At 36.1% G+C, this 18,231-nt stretch overlaps 2 protein-coding genes across 4 annotated transcripts in view; one reads left to right on the top strand and one right to left on the bottom strand.

Annotated features, from left to right (window-relative positions):
- Window positions 1-15,100, top strand: part of ATF7IP (activating transcription factor 7 interacting protein) — a 123,207-nt gene extending 108,107 nt beyond the window's left edge. For all 3 annotated transcript variants that reach the window (XM_025879898.2, XM_025879897.2, XM_025879896.2), the window contains exons 10-15: window positions 93-157; window positions 1,607-1,685; window positions 2,443-2,598; window positions 4,696-4,878; window positions 6,756-6,868; window positions 10,488-15,100. In XM_025879898.2, the coding sequence (XP_025735683.2) occupies window positions 93-157; window positions 1,607-1,685; window positions 2,443-2,598; window positions 4,696-4,878; window positions 6,756-6,868; window positions 10,488-10,907 (1,016 nt within the window). In that variant the 3' untranslated portion in view covers window positions 10,908-15,100. The remainder of the gene's footprint in view (window positions 1-92; window positions 158-1,606; window positions 1,686-2,442; window positions 2,599-4,695; window positions 4,879-6,755; window positions 6,869-10,487) is intronic.
- Window positions 15,101-15,802: 702 nt separating this feature from the next.
- The window catches only part of PLBD1 (phospholipase B domain containing 1), a 54,144-nt gene continuing 51,715 nt past the window's right edge, over window positions 15,803-18,231 (bottom strand). Inside the window, exons 10-11 of the mRNA XM_025879899.2 lie at window positions 17,987-18,093; window positions 15,803-16,090 (exon numbers count right to left, since the gene is read on the bottom strand). Of these exons, the coding sequence (XP_025735684.1) occupies window positions 15,908-16,090; window positions 17,987-18,093 (290 nt within the window). The 3' untranslated portion in view covers window positions 15,803-15,907. The remainder of the gene's footprint in view (window positions 16,091-17,986; window positions 18,094-18,231) is intronic.

The following is an 18,231-nucleotide window of genomic DNA, read 5'->3' as shown; positions in this document are numbered from 1 at the left end:
TAATTACATTAATTGTTGTATATAAGATAACCAAACCTTTCACATTGTGTAGGTGTTTTTAAAAATGGCCTTTTTTTTTTTTGACTCCTCAGAAAACCAGACAAACAAAACAATAGATGCTTCTGTTAATAAGAAAGCAGCTGATAGCACATCACAGGTAAGATTTCTTCTTTGTTTCAAAGTAAAATTCTAATTACAGTCCACATGATAATGGATTTCCATCCAATAGTTTTTAATACAATGAAAATTATTCTAATTTAGTAATCATACTTTTCAGACCTAGAATTTCTATTTTTGTTTTCCAGTTTCTACTTTTGAGATTTCTTGTACATTCATTAATATTATATTTTCCTTTATTTCTCTGAATATATACTTAAAGGATGCTCAAAGTCTTTGCTGAATTCAACATCTGGTTCCACTTGGAGTAATTTTCTTTTGACTGTCTTTTGTCCTTAGTTGGGTTCTACTTTACTGGGGTTCTGCATGTTTGTGTAATAATTTTTGATAAATTTAAAATTTAGTAAATTTTGAGAATTGGACCTTATAAATACATTGCAGCAAGTAGATTCTGTTACATTCTTTAAGAATTTGTTAACTTTTAGATTTTAGATTTTAGATTGTTGTGTTAGTTAACAAATCATTTTGTATTAAGTCGTCATCATAGAAAGATTTATAATTGTAAGATTTAGAATTACATCATTATTTTTGGATTGGGCCTGAATTTTTCAATGTCAATGAATTATTTTCTTCAATTATGTAAAGTCTGAATTTTGCAGTTGAAAACCTTAATCATTTGGAGCTGATCTCAGTATGTTATAAAGTAATTATGATTAGTATTTATTACACAGCACATGTTATGCCTGGTGTTAAGCTTTTTGTCTGTATATTTGGTTTGATCCTCATTACAGACCCCATATCTGGAGTTTGGAAATTGAGGATCTTATCTTTTAACATAAATTCACATTGTTAATATGAGCTGGAACTAAAAGATGCCCTCAGTCTTTTTGACTTAAAGATACTGGTTCTTTAGGTCTGTATTGTACTGTTGTTGCTATTATGTAGTTAAAATTTTTTTTAAAATTACATTTCTAATGATTGGGGACAATAGGTTGACTTAGGTCAGGTTGGATGTCAGTGAGGTATGGTGTAGCACACCATATCTTACCATAGCATACCTTTTTTTAGGGGGAAAACATAGATTATTTTATATAACTTAATTCTAGCTTTGAAGTTGCCTTTGGTGTTTTGGTGAATTAATATTGATAATTTAGTGTAGTATTGGTCAACATTTTAAATGCTGGAAAATGGTGTTTGTGTTGAATCAAGCACCTAATCACTTTAATAGCCCTATGCAATGGACAAATTAAAAAGAAAAACTTTTAGAAATTCTTGCAAAAGTCTTTCAAAATTATTTTCTGTATGACAGATGTATAGCTCATGAGTATTCGGGGTCATTTGTCTGACAAACTCTGTTTTTTCAAGGAATGCCATTTAGTGGTCCAGATGAACCAGCCTACTCATTATCCTTGTTGCCCCTTAGTATTATTTCATTTTTCCTTTATGTCTGCTAGTTTCCTTTGCAAAATGCAGAAGTTTTGTTTTTCAGAGTGGAAAAGTCACAGGCAGTGATTCAGGTGGTGTCATTGATCTCACAATGGATGATGAAGAGAGTGGAGGTTCACAAGGTACTTATAAGTAATTGTACCAGTACCAAGGAATGTGTTGATAACATTTTTTCCTTTTAATCCAGTGTAGTAATCAGTGAAGACAGATCTCTACAACATTATGCTTGATGTGTCTGTATCTATTTTATCTATTTTAGAATAAGAGTTTTTATGTTATGCCATATAGTGGTTAACTCTTTTTAAGGGCTTCGTCTGAGATGCAAACATTTATTCCATAGGCTGTCCTATATCTTTTTTGAGATTAGACACTCTATGTGTATCTTATTTTAATGACTGGATAGTGTAAATAAGCAACCATCTATATTATCAAACAAAAGAACCTAAACAGCAGTAATCGGAGTTCAAGATCACTGATAAAAAAAACTCATCAATTTATAGGTGTTTGCTTAGGAAAATGTCCTGGCTATAGATAATAGATACATAGATATGTATGAATATAGGAAATGAAATTATTCTGATTGACAGGATATTGTAATTGAGTTCAGTAATAGGATTCTTTCATGAAAAACAATGTACAATTATATTTCTATAAATGTGAATTAGAGTATGTGGTAGAATCAACAGTGAATTATTTTAAGGCCATGATGTGATGTTTTAACCTGGTAAATGTACACATAATTAAAATAGAAATAAATTGTTCTCTTAGTGGTAAATGTGACTAAGTGGTAAGCACATGTAAAATTCACAAATAAAAGAAAAACCTGTTTTTCTAATTTTTGTCTGTCAGTAATCACCATGTCTCACTTTTAATTAATAGACCCTAAAAAGCTAAACCATACTCCTGTGTCAACCATGGGTTCTTCTCAGCCTGTGTCTCGACCATTGCAACCCATCCAGCCTGCACCACCTCTTCAGCCATCTGGGGTGCCAACAAGTGGACCATCTCAGACAACCATACATTTACTACCTACAGGTAAACTTGCCGAATCACTGAGTTGAAGCTTTTAGTTTTGCTTACAGTGAAATAGGACTATGGAAGTAAGTGGAAAGATTAGATAGAAAATTAAGGGTAATTCTCTGTCATTTTGAGGACAGTGCATCTTTTTGAATGTAGTGTAACTTAGATTTGCTGACCATCTTAAGTAGCACCACTGACTGATACAGAGTGGTTATAAGGAAGAAAAATCACATGTTTTTGTCATCTGCCACTATAAGCAGCAGAATGAATATAGTTTCTTTTGAGGGGATGGCTATAATGATTCATTCTGATTATGACCACAAAGTAATAACTGACTGATGAAGAAAAAAATTTTAAATGATTCATAATGTGAACTAGTTTTAACTGGCCTAACACCACCATTTGGAGATAATATTTTACACACTGCCTCTCAAGAAGTTATAAATCCTATATATTTTCAAGATGTAGCCTAGATCTCCTAAACTGTTGGGAAGCGAACCAAGACAGTTTGTCTTTTTTTTTTTTTTAAGATTTTATTTATTTATTTATTTATTTATGTATTAGAGAACATGCAAGTGGGGAGAAGAGTGTAGAGGGTGGGGGATAGAATCTCAAGCAGACTGTGGAGTGTGGAGCCTGACATGGGGCTCAATCTCACAACCCTGAATCATGACCTGAGCCAGAATCAAGAGTCAGACGCTCAACTGACTGAGCTACCCAGGAGCCCTAAGGCAGTTTGTACTTTTTTATTTATTTATTTATTTATTTATTATTAATTAATTTATTTATTTATTTGACAGAGCAGGAGAGCACAGTCAGGGGAAGCTGCAGAGGGAGAGTGAGAAGCAGGCCCCCTGCTGAGCAGGGAACCTGATGTGGAGCTTGATCCTAAGGCCCTGGGATCATGACCTGAACTGAAGGCAGTCAGTTAACTGACTGAGTCACCCAGGTGCCCCTGTCTTTTTTTTTTTTTTTTTTAAATAAAATAGCCCATCATTAGAGATTTATCTGCAAAATTATATATGGACTTTTCTCATTAAGGAAAACATTGAATTCACATGGAATTGTATCTAGTGAAATCAAAGTTTCAAGTCGCCAATTTATATAATTTAGAAGGAAATATCATTATGCAAACCATGTGCATAATAGATAATGAAATGGGTAATAAGGAGTTGAAGAGGTAAGTATTCCTCCTTGTGTACTTTCTTCCCCTTTCTCACATTGAAAGTTCAGATATGTAAAGACTAAGTTAAGTAAAGACATTAGTAAATAAGTCATTAGTAAAGAAACCTTTTTATCAGATGTCTCATATCCAGTGTTTACCTCCAAATTTGTTTTATTATGGAAGCCATTTTTCTGTATGAAAGTAGACTTTTTATTATCTTTTATTATATAGTTAATATGTGGTTATTTGTAAAATGTGATGATAATTCAGAGAGTTATTAATTCCTAAAATAATTATTGTAGTTCCATGCTGCCAGTGAACAGTTAGGACTTTTTTGATAAATACATGTTAACATCACTCAACGCATGAATGTTCTCTGGAACATAAATTAGGAGGAATGCTGGAGTAGAGAAGGAAGAATTCTTTATTTTAATTGATGTTTTATTGTTTTGAATTAAGAGATGGTTTGGTTCACCTAAAGAAAATGTCTGTTACAATAGCCAGCCAGATAGAAAATTAAAGATAATTTCTTGAACTGTGGGAATACAGTTACTCCTGGATTTATGCCATTAGTAGAAGACCTTCAGGGCCCCAAATCCCACTCTACTAAGAATAATTAAACATTGAGAAGTGAAAATTTGCTCTTTTAAGTCACTCCCTTAAGATCATACTCTCAGGTCTTTATCTTTACATGCTTATCATCAAGTCAAACTGAAGAGTGGGGAGGTCATTTTACATGGTTGAGGTGCTCTTTCCTTCTGAAGTTTGGATTGTAATAATAGTTACTATTAATTTTGGTTGGCCATAACACTCTTCTCTGTCAAGATTACAAAAGGAAACTGTTGTCTGTATTTCTCTCTTTATTATAGTTAGATTTTGTGCAAAATTAATCACCATTAATAACTGTTTACTTAACTGCATTTTAATGTTTTTCTGCTTTTCATTAGCTCCAACCACAGTGAATGTAACACATCGTCCAGTAACTCAGGTGACCACAAGACTCCCTGTACCGAGAGCTCCTGCAAACCACCAGGTGGTCTATACAACTCTCCCAGCACCACCAGCTCAGGCTCCCCTGCGAGGAACTGTTATGCAGGCTCCTGCTGTTCGGCAGGTCAATCCTCAAAATAGTAAGACTCTTTTCTTGTGTATGACCTCAAAGTTACGTGTAGTTCTTTAGCATTTAGTGGGCTTATACTGACATTAGATTTAGCAAAAAAAAAAAAAATGCTTATTATATTAAAACTATTGACAATTTTTCTTCTTCCCTTAGGAGAGTTAACCAGAAAAATTGGACATGTGTATCAAATGATTTGTGCTCCGTGTGTTGTCTTCAATTTAATTTTATTTATGGCCAGTATTATCACAATGCTCAATTTGATAGTGGTCTGCACTCTCTTAAGAGATACCTTACCTAATTAAAGTGGGAATGATTAATTGTGGCATAACCCAGATAATGGAAATGATGGTTAAGGATAGCCTCCAATGAGAGAGAGTCTTAAGGGTGTGGAAGATGGCTGAGAAATAGAAGACAGGAATATGTTAAAGGAAATCTATTGTTTCTACACACACACACCCTTTTCATCAGAGGTAGCCACCATCTTCACTTTCTGCTTTTGTGTATGATTTTGCCACCAAATAAATATCACCAAAAATATTTAGTTTTGCAAAATTTAATAGCAAGGGCAAATCTAGCTGTTTAAAGAAACTGCCATTATTAGGTGATGATTTTGAGGAGAAAATAAACTAAGCAGAGTCTCTGGTTCACAATCTGGCTTCAGTTTTTCTCAAGTTTACAAGAGCGTTTTCTTGGAAATCAGTCAGTAGGGTCATGAACTTAGTTCTGGGAAACTGGGCTCACTATAGTCAGGGTACCTGGCAGAACTATAGTATGGGCCAGGAACTGAATATATGGCAGTAATATGGTCCGGGCAGTAGTTGATTTAAAATTGTCTGTTTCTGTTACCCTAACATATGTCAGAATAGTTTTCTCTTCAGTGAATTGAGTATCCTCAGCTGTTCACGGCATGGAGAGAAAGTGAGGAACCTCATTAACATGAACCAAGGATAACTTATAGTTGAGATTTCTGTTCTAGTTGAAAAGATGAGACAGCTGAGGTTTTTTTTTTTTTTTTAAGATTTTTATTTATTTATTTGAGAGAGAGACAGAGATAGCGAGAGAGAGTACACGAGTGTGGAGGAGAGGGAGAAGCAGGCTCCCCAGTGAGCAGGGAGCCCGACATGGGACTTGATCCCAGGACCCTGGGATCATGACCTGAGCTGAAGGCAGATGCTTAACCGGCTGAGCCACCCAGGGTGCCCCAAGCAGAGGTATTTTTGAGGACAGCTTCAATTTGTCTACCTTTAGAGTTACACCACTCCATTCTGGCCTGTTTGACTTCTACATGTGGTGTACCACTGTGTTCTACTGTTCTAGGGTTTTTGCTTATAGTCCTCCTGGTAGGGATTCCATTTATTTCTCTTATGTGCTGGATCTCCACTGTTTCTTGCATCTCATGTTTTCCTCTTTCTTGATTTTCACTCTCATAATTGGTGGCACACATCCTCCAAAGGCTACTTGAGAAAGGGTTTATAGAGATAGATTTTTTTTGGTTGCTTGCATACAGGAACATTTCTTCCTCCTCATGCTTATTATTTGGTTGATTGTAGACTTCAAGGTTAGAAATGTTTTTCCTTCCAAATTTTAAAAACATCACTTTGCTGGCTTCAAGTGTTTAATCTGTGTTCTACCAAATTTAGACTAGAAATCTAGGGTTTTTGTTTGTTTGGTTGGGTTTTTTAGAGAGGGAGAGAGATGGGGGGAAGGGCAGAGGGAGAAAGAGAAACTTAAGCAGGCTCCATGCTCAGCACAGAGCCTGATGGAGGGCTTGATCTCACAACCCTGAGACCATGACCTGAGCCAAAATCAAGAGTCAGACGCTTAACTGACTGAGCCCCTTGAGGTGTCCCTAGAATTCTAGTTTTATGTCTTAATTTTCTTTTGTAGGTGTCACAGTTCGAGTGCCTCAAGCAACTACATATGTTGTAAACAATGGACTAACCCTGGGATCAACAGGACCTCAGCTCACAGTGCATCACCGACCACCACAAGTGCATACTGTAAGTGTTGATGTTTGGATTTCCAAACTTTTCAACCATAGAGCTATCAAATATTATTGTAGTTAGCATTTATCCTTCAACCTAGTTTATCAAGAGGTAATGACAGGTCTTCTTTAAAGAAGGGATACCATCTTAGGGAGGGTAGTCATCAAGCATCACTGAGTTTGCTTGTGGTGGTATACAGGGTTTAAGAAGCGTCCATACCTGGGGCATGTGAAGTAAAATAGACCATTTTTTAACTCATGGTTACATTAAAAGAGTATTTTAAAAAGTGTTGTTCATGTTCTAGCTTTATTCTTTTCCTCAAAACCTTATAGCAGGTCTAACTGGTATATTGCCATCACTTTATTGTTTTTAATAATCTAATGGTATTGGGAATTCATTTGTTAAGAGATGACAGAGAAGATCAAAGATGTCGTCTTAGATTTAGGCTCCAAAACAATGTCACATTATTCTGTGACATGATTATAATAGTATTTGGTATGGTATACCATGTAAATGGAAATGCTGGCTTTATGAGAAGGGAGGAGATTGAGATTTCATATCACTTTTCACCAAGCAAAGAGTCCCTTTTTAAGTATGCATAATAATTACTAGCATTTCTTGAGTGCTTGCTATGTGCCAGGCACTGTAAATATACTTGGTCCTCAGGAATCCTTTAGGAGTCTTGCTCTCCTTTTTTATTCTTTATTATAGATATGGCAGCTTATACACAGAGAGTAACCAGCCCAAGGTCATACCTCATAAAAACTCATGCATTCCAGCTTTCTAGTCTATCCTCTTAATAGCTGTTATTTTTCTTACTCCACTACAATGAAAAAATTAATGTTGATGGAGCACTAACTATATAACAGGCACTCTGCTAAGTACATGTATTATTTTATTTAATTTTCACATCCCTATGAGGATTATTATTCTCCTTTTGATAGAAGAGGATACCATGTCACAAAGATGTTAAGTGGTTACTCAGGTTACTCAGTGTCATTACCCAAGCTAATGTCAGAGCCATTTTAACACAGGTTGTCTGATCCCAGCACCTGCAGTGTTTTCACTGTTTCAAATCTGGCCCTGTAATTAGAATATGTGGTCAATATATCATTACTGTTGTTTGCAGCTACAAATAATTTTTTTCATTCCATATTCCTTCAAAAAATATAGAGTAAAAATCTCTTAATTTTTTAAAATTTTTTTTAAGACTTATTATTATTATTATTATTTTTATTTATTTGACAGAGAGAGAGAGACAGTGAGAGAAGGAACACAAGCAGGGGGAGTGGGAGGGGGAGAAGCAGGCTCCCAGCAGGGCAGGGAGCCCGATGTGGGACTCGATCCCAGGACCCCAGGATCATGACCTGAGCCGAAGGCAGATGCTTAACTGACTGAGTCACCCAGGCGCCCCATAGTTTTACAAATTTGATGACCTATCAAGAGCTTTTTTTCAAAAAAACAGGAGCCCATGTGTATAGTCTTATAATAAACTGTGTATCTTACAGGAGGAACTTTTTTTTTTCAGAAGGAACTTTTTTTAAATTTTATTTTAATTAATGTAAAAAATGCTTTTAAATGAGAATTTGCAAATATATCAATAGAGAGTATAATATATCAATAGAGAGTATACTATGACAATTCCCACTTACCCATCACTCATCGCTTATCAGCATATGGCTAATCTTTTTCATATATAATGCCACCCACTTATTTTGACAATCCATGTATACACGGGGTTATTTTGAAGCAGATCCCTATTGTATTATTTTATTTGTAAAACTTGAACAAAAACCTCCATTGCAATGGCAAAAATGAAAAAAACAAAACTCAGTTGACTTAATTATTAAGTTTCAGGATATGAGCAGATTCAGAATCCTAGAATTTTAAGAATTAGAAGGGACATAACAGCCATTAAAGCTGTTGTCAAACTCCTTAAATTCTTGTGCTCCCTCCAGTCGGATTCATGGCTTCAGCCATCTTCTCTTGGATCTTGCTAGCTACATGTTTATTTAACGTTATTTACCTAGGTGACTAAATCACTTAAGGAAAAAAGAGATAATTTTAGAGAGAAAATAGAGCAAAATGGCCAGCATTCAAATCACTTCTACTTCTTCAGCTTTCAATATTTTATTTAAATTTGATTTTTTTCCCTTCTAACTTTATATTCATTTTAGCTTTTTAACCGTGGATTCTGCCTTTTTCCAGATATGTATATGAATTTTTTCCACTAGGCATATGAATTTCAACACATTTGCTTTCCTTGAAATTATCCAGCATATCCTTTTTGAGTTCTTACTATGCGCACATTACTGCTACTAAGCTTTGACAGGGCATGGAGGTTAAAAAGATAGCATCAGACCTTCACAGAATTCATTGTTTAGTGTATGTAAATAACCCATTTTATGAAATGCATATTAAAACATAGTTCTTATTCAGTGAATTTTAGTTAAGGAAATCCTACTTGTTTCATGACTTTCAGTCTAAAGTCAGTGAGCAAATGACACGTTTCACTTGGGAAAAAAAAAAGATCACTCCATATCCCTTTTTCCTCGCTCACACTTGAATCTTTTTAGAAAAAAATTACCATCACTGTAATCTTTATTAAAACCTAGATATAGGGCTCCTGGGTACTTCATTCGGTTAAGCGTCTGCCTTTGGCTCAGTTCATGATCCCAGGGTCCTGGGGTCGAGTCCCACATCAGGCTCCCTGCTCAACCGGGAGTCTTCTTCACCCTCTTTCTCTGTCCCTCCCCCATACTCATGCACTCTCTCTCTCAAATAAAATCTTTAAAGAAAAAAAAAAAAAACCCTAGGTATAATAATAATGTCCAGTGTTAGAAACAAGTCAGTTTGAATTCATACACTTACTATTCATGCTTCTTCATCATATGGCCTTTACCTTTCCAAATGTCTTTTCTTATTCATATGCCGTATGTCTTAGTAAAAGTTAATACTTGTTTTTACCCATAAATCCCCTACTTTCCTGTAGCCCCATGCCCTTGTTCATGCTTTACCTATTGGCCGAAAGGTTACACACTATTTCTCCATTTCTAAATCTTACCTTTCATAGTCCAACTTAAATATCACCTTTTTTGTGCAGATTGACCAAGAACATAATATGTATATTTAGCTTTAAATGTGCTTATTTGTGATATGCTACTGTCCTTAGGTGGAAAAAATGGCTTAAAAATGAAAGTAGAGTTGAATACTCAAATTATATACATATAGTAGACTGTCACACATGATGTTTAAAACTTATATTATTCTAAAATGAGAATCTATAGCATAGATAGTTAAACATAAATTATTTTGTTAGAGATAGTTGATTATTTTAGTTTCTGTCAAAATGATTTTCCATCAGCAAAGGCTTTCCTTTCCCAAGGAAAGCTTAGTATTTTAGATGTAGAAAGTATATTGGAGTATCAATAGGCAATCAAGCAATATTGTTTATGGCATGATTGGTCACAAATCAAATAGAGCTAGCCAAATGTGATACAGTATTGGCATTTCTTAGTATTCTTGATGTAAAATGATAACTCTTTAAATGATGTCTGAGTTGTTTTAGTTCTAGCATTCCGAAATAGTCCTTTCTGTGATCATTATTAAATCAACATGACTCTTCTTTTATTAGGAGCCCCCACGCCCTGTGCACCCAGCACCCTTACCAGAAGCCCCACAGCCACAGCGTCTGCCCCCAGAAGCTGCCAGCACATCTCTGCCTCAGAAACCACACTTGAAGTTAGCACGAGTTCAGAGCCAAAATGGCATTGTACTGTCATGGAGTGTCCTGGAGGTAGACCGAAGCTGTGCCACTGTTGACAGCTACCATCTCTATGCTTACCATGAGGAACCCAGTGCCACAGTGCCCTCACAGTGGAAGAAGATTGGAGAAGTAAAGGCACTTCCCTTGCCCATGGCATGCACTCTCACCCAGTTTGTATCTGGCAGCAAATACTACTTTGCAGTACGAGCCAAGGATATTTATGGACGTTTTGGACCTTTCTGTGATCCTCAGTCAACAGATGTGATCTCTTCTTCCCAGAGCAGTTAAACCTAGGAGCCTTTATCTCTTCCTCTTTCCGAGTTCCACTTTTTGGTCTTGTTTTAATCTTGTGCATGATATCCATTGTAAAAGCCACATTGTGCAAGATTTCTTGGACAGATGTGTATATACACTACATTTGTTTATAATCAGAAGTAAAATAAACAGCCCATAAAGCAAGAATCTTTTCCTGGACAATTGAAGCTTCAGGGTTTTGAAATGTAAATGTGCACCTTGCTTTAGTTTTAAGGCTGGGGAATATGTGTGGGTGTTTATGTGTGTTTTTCCCTATTTATATGTTTACTGCAGTGGAATCTCCCATTTCCATTCTCACATTTACCCCTCTTCAAGTATAAAGTAAGTAGATCAAGGGATCCGAGGTATGGTGTATAACTGGCATGATTCTGCTTCTGAGGGATCTGTAGGTTCATAGCTAAATGAATCTAAACAAAACCCAAGGAAAGAAATAAAAAGCAAAATGGTTAAATAGTTTAAACTAGGTTAATTTGAACACAGGAAAGGATCTGTTCATCTTTTTTCTTTGCTTGGTTGTTAATTAGATGAAAAAGATCTGCCTTGGCCCCTCTTTCCTAATCTGGCTCTTACATTTATTTTGTGCCTTAAAGATTAACTACTAAAGTAAACATGACCATTTATCCATTGTTGATCTTCTCTTTCAGCCTTTTGCCCTTCATTTCTCCTTCATCTCTACTAAATATAGCACATTCCCCTCAAGTGAGTTTTAAACTTAAGGCTTTTAGGTATATTCTTACCAGTGGCATCACTACATTTAACTCTAAAAATTGGACTGCTCTTTTCTTCTAAGAACATAAGTGCTTTTATCTTTGGTCACTACTTAAATTAACTGTGTAAAACGGACCAAGAGAAGAAAGACCATAGTGTAAAGAAAATTGTCCTTCAAACATATTTTAGAATTTATACTGCATACTGTGTTAGAGATTAGGAAAGCAGTGCTAGTTCACTTTATCACCCAAAGCGTAGTATTCTTTCATAGGTAGTAAAATTCACAAAATATAGTGAGCTAAAATATCAAAGGGAAAGCTTTATTTCCTTATTATTCTCCTGTCATCTTTTTCTGTTTTAACCTTTTAACTTTGTTTTGATGGTGCCAAGTTTTGTCTGATTTACCCTCTGTCAACTTTGGACAGAATTTAAAGTATATCCTTTGGGGTTATTTTATGTAACAATTAGATAATACTTTCTATGTGTCTCTGTTCCTGTTCAGAGTTAATCAAATTCTGTTTAGATCATGGATTTTCAGTATGAGTGCCAGCTCTACTGGTATCAGGTAGGTGTTCAAGTGTAGGTAGTTTAGGGCAGGAGAGATGGGGTAAGTTTGGGGATGAGAGTATGGTTGGGAATAGTTTGAAAGAAATTCATGGAGTTTATGAAATAGTTTTTCAAGGCATCTTCCCTTACCATATTTGAATTCATATTCCTACCTTCTCAAAATAAATACATTTTTAATTTTTCTTGGGATTATAGGAGGGAGCTATCCCTTCTATTAATGCTGCTTTGTTTGCAGCTTTGATGGCTTGTAATGGGAAGCATTCTAGCTGTAAAGAAACTCTCATTAGAGACTTCACAGTATACTGTCACATTAGGTGTGAAGTTTGATTGACGCTGAAGAAAGCCTGCAGATTGCCAAAATGTAAGTGCTCCAGAACCTTCCTTTCACTTTCAGAAAATGAGACCACAATGAGAATTAAAGTTTTCATGAATCCAGTTTGCCAACCAACCACATAGATGTTACTCATTCTAGGACTAATGATGATGGTAAAAGAAGTTGTCAGTGTCATGCCAATGAAAATTTTAAAAAGGGAGAAACTGATGATCTTCTAGCATATATGAACACCTATCTATATCTGCATGTATATATGTTTTTACCCACAGTGGTGGCATTGTTGATTATGTGTTCAAGATCATTCCTGTCTACAGAATGGAAAGCCTGTGTTCAATTAAAAATGTTCTTTATTGGCCGGTTTTATGGTCATGTGATGACAATTTGCTTACCTAGCCTAGAAAAGCTTCCCTTGGTGAATGTTTTTATTTATATTCACTAATCATTTTTTTAAGCTTTCATAGCATTATATAATCAGATGAAGAAAGCCCAGTAGAATGAAAATATTATTTTAGCCTATATTGTGTGTCTTCTGTCAAAGAAAAAAAAAATTCTCAAATAGTAACCCTAAAAATACACTTACTACAGCAAAATAAAACTTTTTTTATTCCAGATGGTGGAAGGAAGGTACAAAGAGAGACTGTAATTATTTGAGGAAAGTGTATATTAGGAGATTCTTTCCTCAAATTAGCATGCCATGGGATTTATAGGCAACAGCTATATTGAATTTACTGAAAAGTGCTAGGCTAGGACTATAGGCATTTATTTTGGGCAGGTTTTGTTGATGAGCTCTGACTTTGTTTCTTTTGAGAGAGAGAATGGAGGACTCAACTAGAAATAGCTACTGATTACAAGACTATATTGTAGCAGTTCATACTCCATGGTACCTTTTCACAAAGTATTACAAATAAGTTTGATTATCCCATTTTGGGAATGCAAGTTTGTTAACAGTTTTAGCCTGACAGTACTTGTGTAAGTATTGCCTTATTGGAAATCCCAAAAGCTTCTGATATTTCCACCTGAAATATAGGATGTTCATACAGCATTTGAAGGTAATGGTGATGTTTGTTGCTGTATGTTTTGCACTTTGTCAGAGTGATTTTCACCCTGTTTTAAGTGTGAGTAAGCCTCTTTTTAAAATTATGTTCTTGCCAGCTAGTTTATAAAATACAAAGACAACATCTCTTGTTAACTGTTAACTTTCTGAGGTAACCATATCCCTGTTTCCCTGGACTTGCTTTAAAATATGCAGAATACTGTGTACTGTTTAACACAGTAGATGTTCATGAGAGAACTGAAGAATACAGCTTTCTTCCTTGAAAAGTGCATATTTATTGGGATGCCGTTTGCCTCACAGAGAGTGTTCCCCACTCAGCCCACCCCCATTTCTGGGATAGTAAATGAAAGATTTAATTGGGAAACATGACCGAAAGCAAGGAGCTTAGAATTTTTGGTACATCTGTCTGCAAAATTCCTTAGGCAGGCTGCACTATACAGTTCTCTTACTGTATTGAGTAAGTGTTAACTTAGTTTTTATCATTTGCTCTTTTGCTTACATTTTCCAAATTATTTGTGCAGCAAGGTGAATGTTAATATTGCATGATATGCATTTACCTTGTTCCATGGATTTTCCAGTACTGTACAAGATTAACAAAATAATGCCTGTGGTATCCTCTTCTCTTTGGTACACTGTGATTTTAGCACATTAGAGTACTGAAAAGACCTTCCAAGTGTTCTCCCCAGCTTCCTTCTTGGGCTATTTCAGAATCATATGATTTATTCGTTATTTTAATTTCATTGTTGACCGGTCGTTGGCCTGTTTTATTCTAATTTCCAGAAAAACCATGCCCCAATATTGGATTCTTGGAAATAATTCTACCTAAAATCAGTGCAGGATTCTGCCTTCCTTACTATTTACTGAGTGATGCCCCTCTCCCACTTTTTAACATTTTTGGACAAACAGAAAGAACAATCTCATGAAGTGTTTTTGTTAGTGTGGCGGACTTAGATCTTATTCCTAAAATGCATTCCCCTTGAGCCAGCCAATGGGGAGGAATGATAAAACACATGTTTTGTCTTCTCCAAACATTTTATCATGCTACGTAAGTTTTTTTTTTTTTTTTTTTTCTTTTAGAGTCAGCTAAGTACCCATCATTTATATTTAAATGCTGGGAGTGGGGGGTTGTTTTTCTTTTAGTTTTGTTTGTAAATAAGGTAACTGGGCAATCAAACACCTTTTGGGGATCCTGGCTTCATTATTTTCTCCGCTATTTCAAAATTAAATATAAAAATAAATCCTTTGTAGGAAACTTGCATCCTGATTTTTCTTTATTGCAGTTGAAAGTGTAAATAATAAGACAATGTAAGACCTTCCTAATGTCTAATACAAACTGGGCTATAGCAAGTTGCCCTATTTTTATTAGGTTTTGAAGGTTTTGTGGGGTTTTTTTCTTTTTTAAATGTACAGTAGAGTGGTGTCTGTATAAGTGTTAACTGTAGTGGGATTTTGTCCAGCAAGCCTGAAATTTATACTTTGAAATAAACTACTGGGTTTTTAACATTTGAGTATTCTGATTCATTCTAGTTATTTTCAGCCCTTGTGTTGCTTTTGGAAGTCTCTCACCTTGTTAAGAATCACCCATTATACTGTATAATATGGTTTATTTAACCCACTGGGCAATATCACAGCACTCAAACAACATATCATTCTCTGGCTTTGAAGGAGTTGTTAGTAGAGTTGCTCCCAGATTAGATATGCTACTTTTAACTGATGGGAGACCACATTAAGGTTATATTGTGTGCCTAGTCTGTACCACGAAAAGACTCAGCTGGTGCTTGTTAATGGCTGGAAGAATCACTAACTGTATTTCTGTTAGAGGTTCCTTTGAAAACGAAGCTCTACCATCCCCTAGGGCTTTATCATTAAGTATATCCAGCCCGGGGAAGGATAAAAAGCATGGAAGAGTACAGGTTCTTAGGGGCCAGGCCTGGAAGTGACACACTAGTGTCATCAGATTCCTTGGGCAAAAACCCTATCACATGGCACAGCTATCTAGGGGAACATGGGAGATGAGGTCCATGTGGCCAGATGTGAAAGGAGAATATGGATCTGGGTGAGTAGTTTCTGCCATACCATCTTGTATATGAACTTGTATGCTAAAGCCAGGTATTATTATGTATCTTCTTTCTTCTACAGTGTGTCACCCTATAGAGAATGTTGTAAAAAAAACTACAAAATCAACAGAAAATGAAAGTGACAGGCTGAATTTAATATACTTTATTAAGACTAATTCTGAATGGAAAAACATAGCTAAAATAGTGCCTTTGGAATCTTATTTGCAACCTTCTATTCCCTCAACTCCCTCCTTCATTTTATGTCACGTTTCAAAATTGGTTTCATGGTAATAAAATCAAAGTCATAGGTCTCTGGCATGCCCTTGTGGAGAGTTTTGTTGAAATGGCTCCAGTGAAAAACAGGGAGGCCACCTTGTACTGTGGGACCACTAATGGCATAGGCTGTATACTGGGATGCGAGGTAGATGTCTGCCACCTGGAAAGCGAGAGGAGAGGGACATTTTAGAAAAGCATTTGGAAAAAACAAGATTCCTGTTTTTCCTTTTTTTTTTTTTTTTGGTCCTCTTTTTCCAAAGTCGCAATATTAGCCCCCTTTTAAAATAAAATCTTGCAAGCTTCCACAACATGCTCTTCCATAACCATTTGGTATTCAGATGTGAATTGAGTAGAAGTGCATTAACATAGCCAAATTCTGAGATCTGGAGTCAGAATGCCCATATTCAGAATTCTAGCTGCAAAACTTGTTTAAAAATAACCCCTATAGGACTCCGTTTTCTCATTTGTGAAAGGGTTTTAATAACCATACTTCATAGAAGAGTTGTCATGGGGATTAATGAGAGCAAATGCTTGCAGCAGTGCCTAGGATATATTCTTCAGCAAAAGTTGTTACTAATCAGGACTGTAACAAGAGTTTTAAAGTAGAAGGAACTCAACATTGAGGTCCATGAGTTCTCAAAAGCACCTAAACCCTGGATAGCAGCAAATCTTAAACTCAGAGGAAAAAGAAGATGTCTCATAGCTTCTGATTTTCCACATATTCAAAATGGCTCAAGGAAAATGATAGTAAGTGTATCCTTCAACAGAAACTCTTTTGATGACAAATTGGCAGACTCCTCTCTCCAGAAGATAGTAAAACTTGGCAGGTGGAAGGTTGGCTTGGGTTCTCTCCGGTAAGGCGGCAGAGGTCATTCTCTGTGTATCTGGGAATGGCTAGAACACTTCTTGCACACTCTACTGAATGTTTGCAAATACCATTAATAAGAAATAAGCACTCACTGGGGTTTCATGGGTGTCAGGCTTTCTACACCCACAGAATTTTACTTTACACAACATATTGGGGCTTATTAAAGCTAGCGCTTTGGTATCATGGCTAAAAAGTAGCTTGAGTAGGAACTAGACTATTCTAAAGCATCTTCTGTTTAGGCATTAGGCTGATAGAAAAAATTATGTGTAGGGGGATCAGCATTCTTAACAGTTAACTCCACTTCTAACAGATTTCTCCCAGAATTTAGGACTGAAAGTGCAAACAAAAAGACAAGCCCAAACCAGGAGTGCAAAAGGACGTGGTAGAATGATTCTTTTCCACCAACCAAATGGCTAACTCATACCCTCGGACATCCCAAATCCAGTAGTGTGCAGGAAAGTTTTTAATGACCAGCTCTCTTGAGAGGAAAAAAAGACCCTGATTTGTAGTGTTTGCTGATTTGCATGGTGTAAATACTCCTCCATGGCTGATTTCAAGCTATCCACATGATGTCAACGGATTTTAACAATTGATTCTCACAAGCCCTTATGAGCTGGCTTCAGACCACCACTGCAAGTAAGTAATACCTATTTATTACCTATATTAGGAGATGCATTACAGCACTTAATAATTCTAAGATGGTGAAAACCCTTTAGTGCTTGTCCAATAAACCTGTTCCCTCAGCTAAATTCAGTTCCTGCTTAATGTGAAATCACACTGCTTCCAATAATAGGTTCTTTGGACTTTGGGCTAGTCTGATAAAACTTAAGACATCAACATCATCATCATCATCATCATCATCATCATCATGGTGTACATTTACAAATAACACAACATCAATACTAAATATTCTTCACAACAATCCTATAAGGCAAGTACTGTTATGTCCATCTTACAGATAAGGAATCAAATATTCCAAGATTATGGAATTTTCTATTAAGTGGCAGGGCAGGGCATTAAAGTTAGGCAATGAGACCTACTACCAGAATCTGCAAAAGCTGATTCCTGAATTGAACTTATGGTCAGAGACGATATTGTGTTTTATGCCACAAAAATCTCTGCAGCTTTGCCTTTGGATAGGCCTACGTGCAGGTAAAAATTAAATTCAAAAGCCAATTCGCATGTTACCTTTGTGTCATAGCAACCTCCAGGACTTGGGTTAAGTGAGTTCAGGTCTTCACGGCAGCAGATGGTATTGCAGGGATCGCCCTTACTGTAAGGATCCTTCTTATAATCTAGGAGGAAACAGTGATGGGGAAGAGGGTGAGTACTGGTTGTTCTGAGATACACCTGCCCACAGGAAGCCTCTGGACCTGTTCAAGTCTAGATAATCAAGAGAGTCCACCCCAGTGGCCTCACTGACCCAGCCGCTC

This window comes from Callorhinus ursinus, unplaced genomic scaffold, assembly GCF_003265705.2.
Source record: "Callorhinus ursinus isolate GAN/ISIS: 27379988/994484 unplaced genomic scaffold, GSC_fseal_2.0 scaffold27, whole genome shotgun sequence".
NCBI classification, from domain to species: domain Eukaryota; kingdom Metazoa; phylum Chordata; class Mammalia; order Carnivora; family Otariidae; genus Callorhinus; species Callorhinus ursinus.
This window is presented reverse-complemented; position numbering and strand designations above follow the sequence as displayed.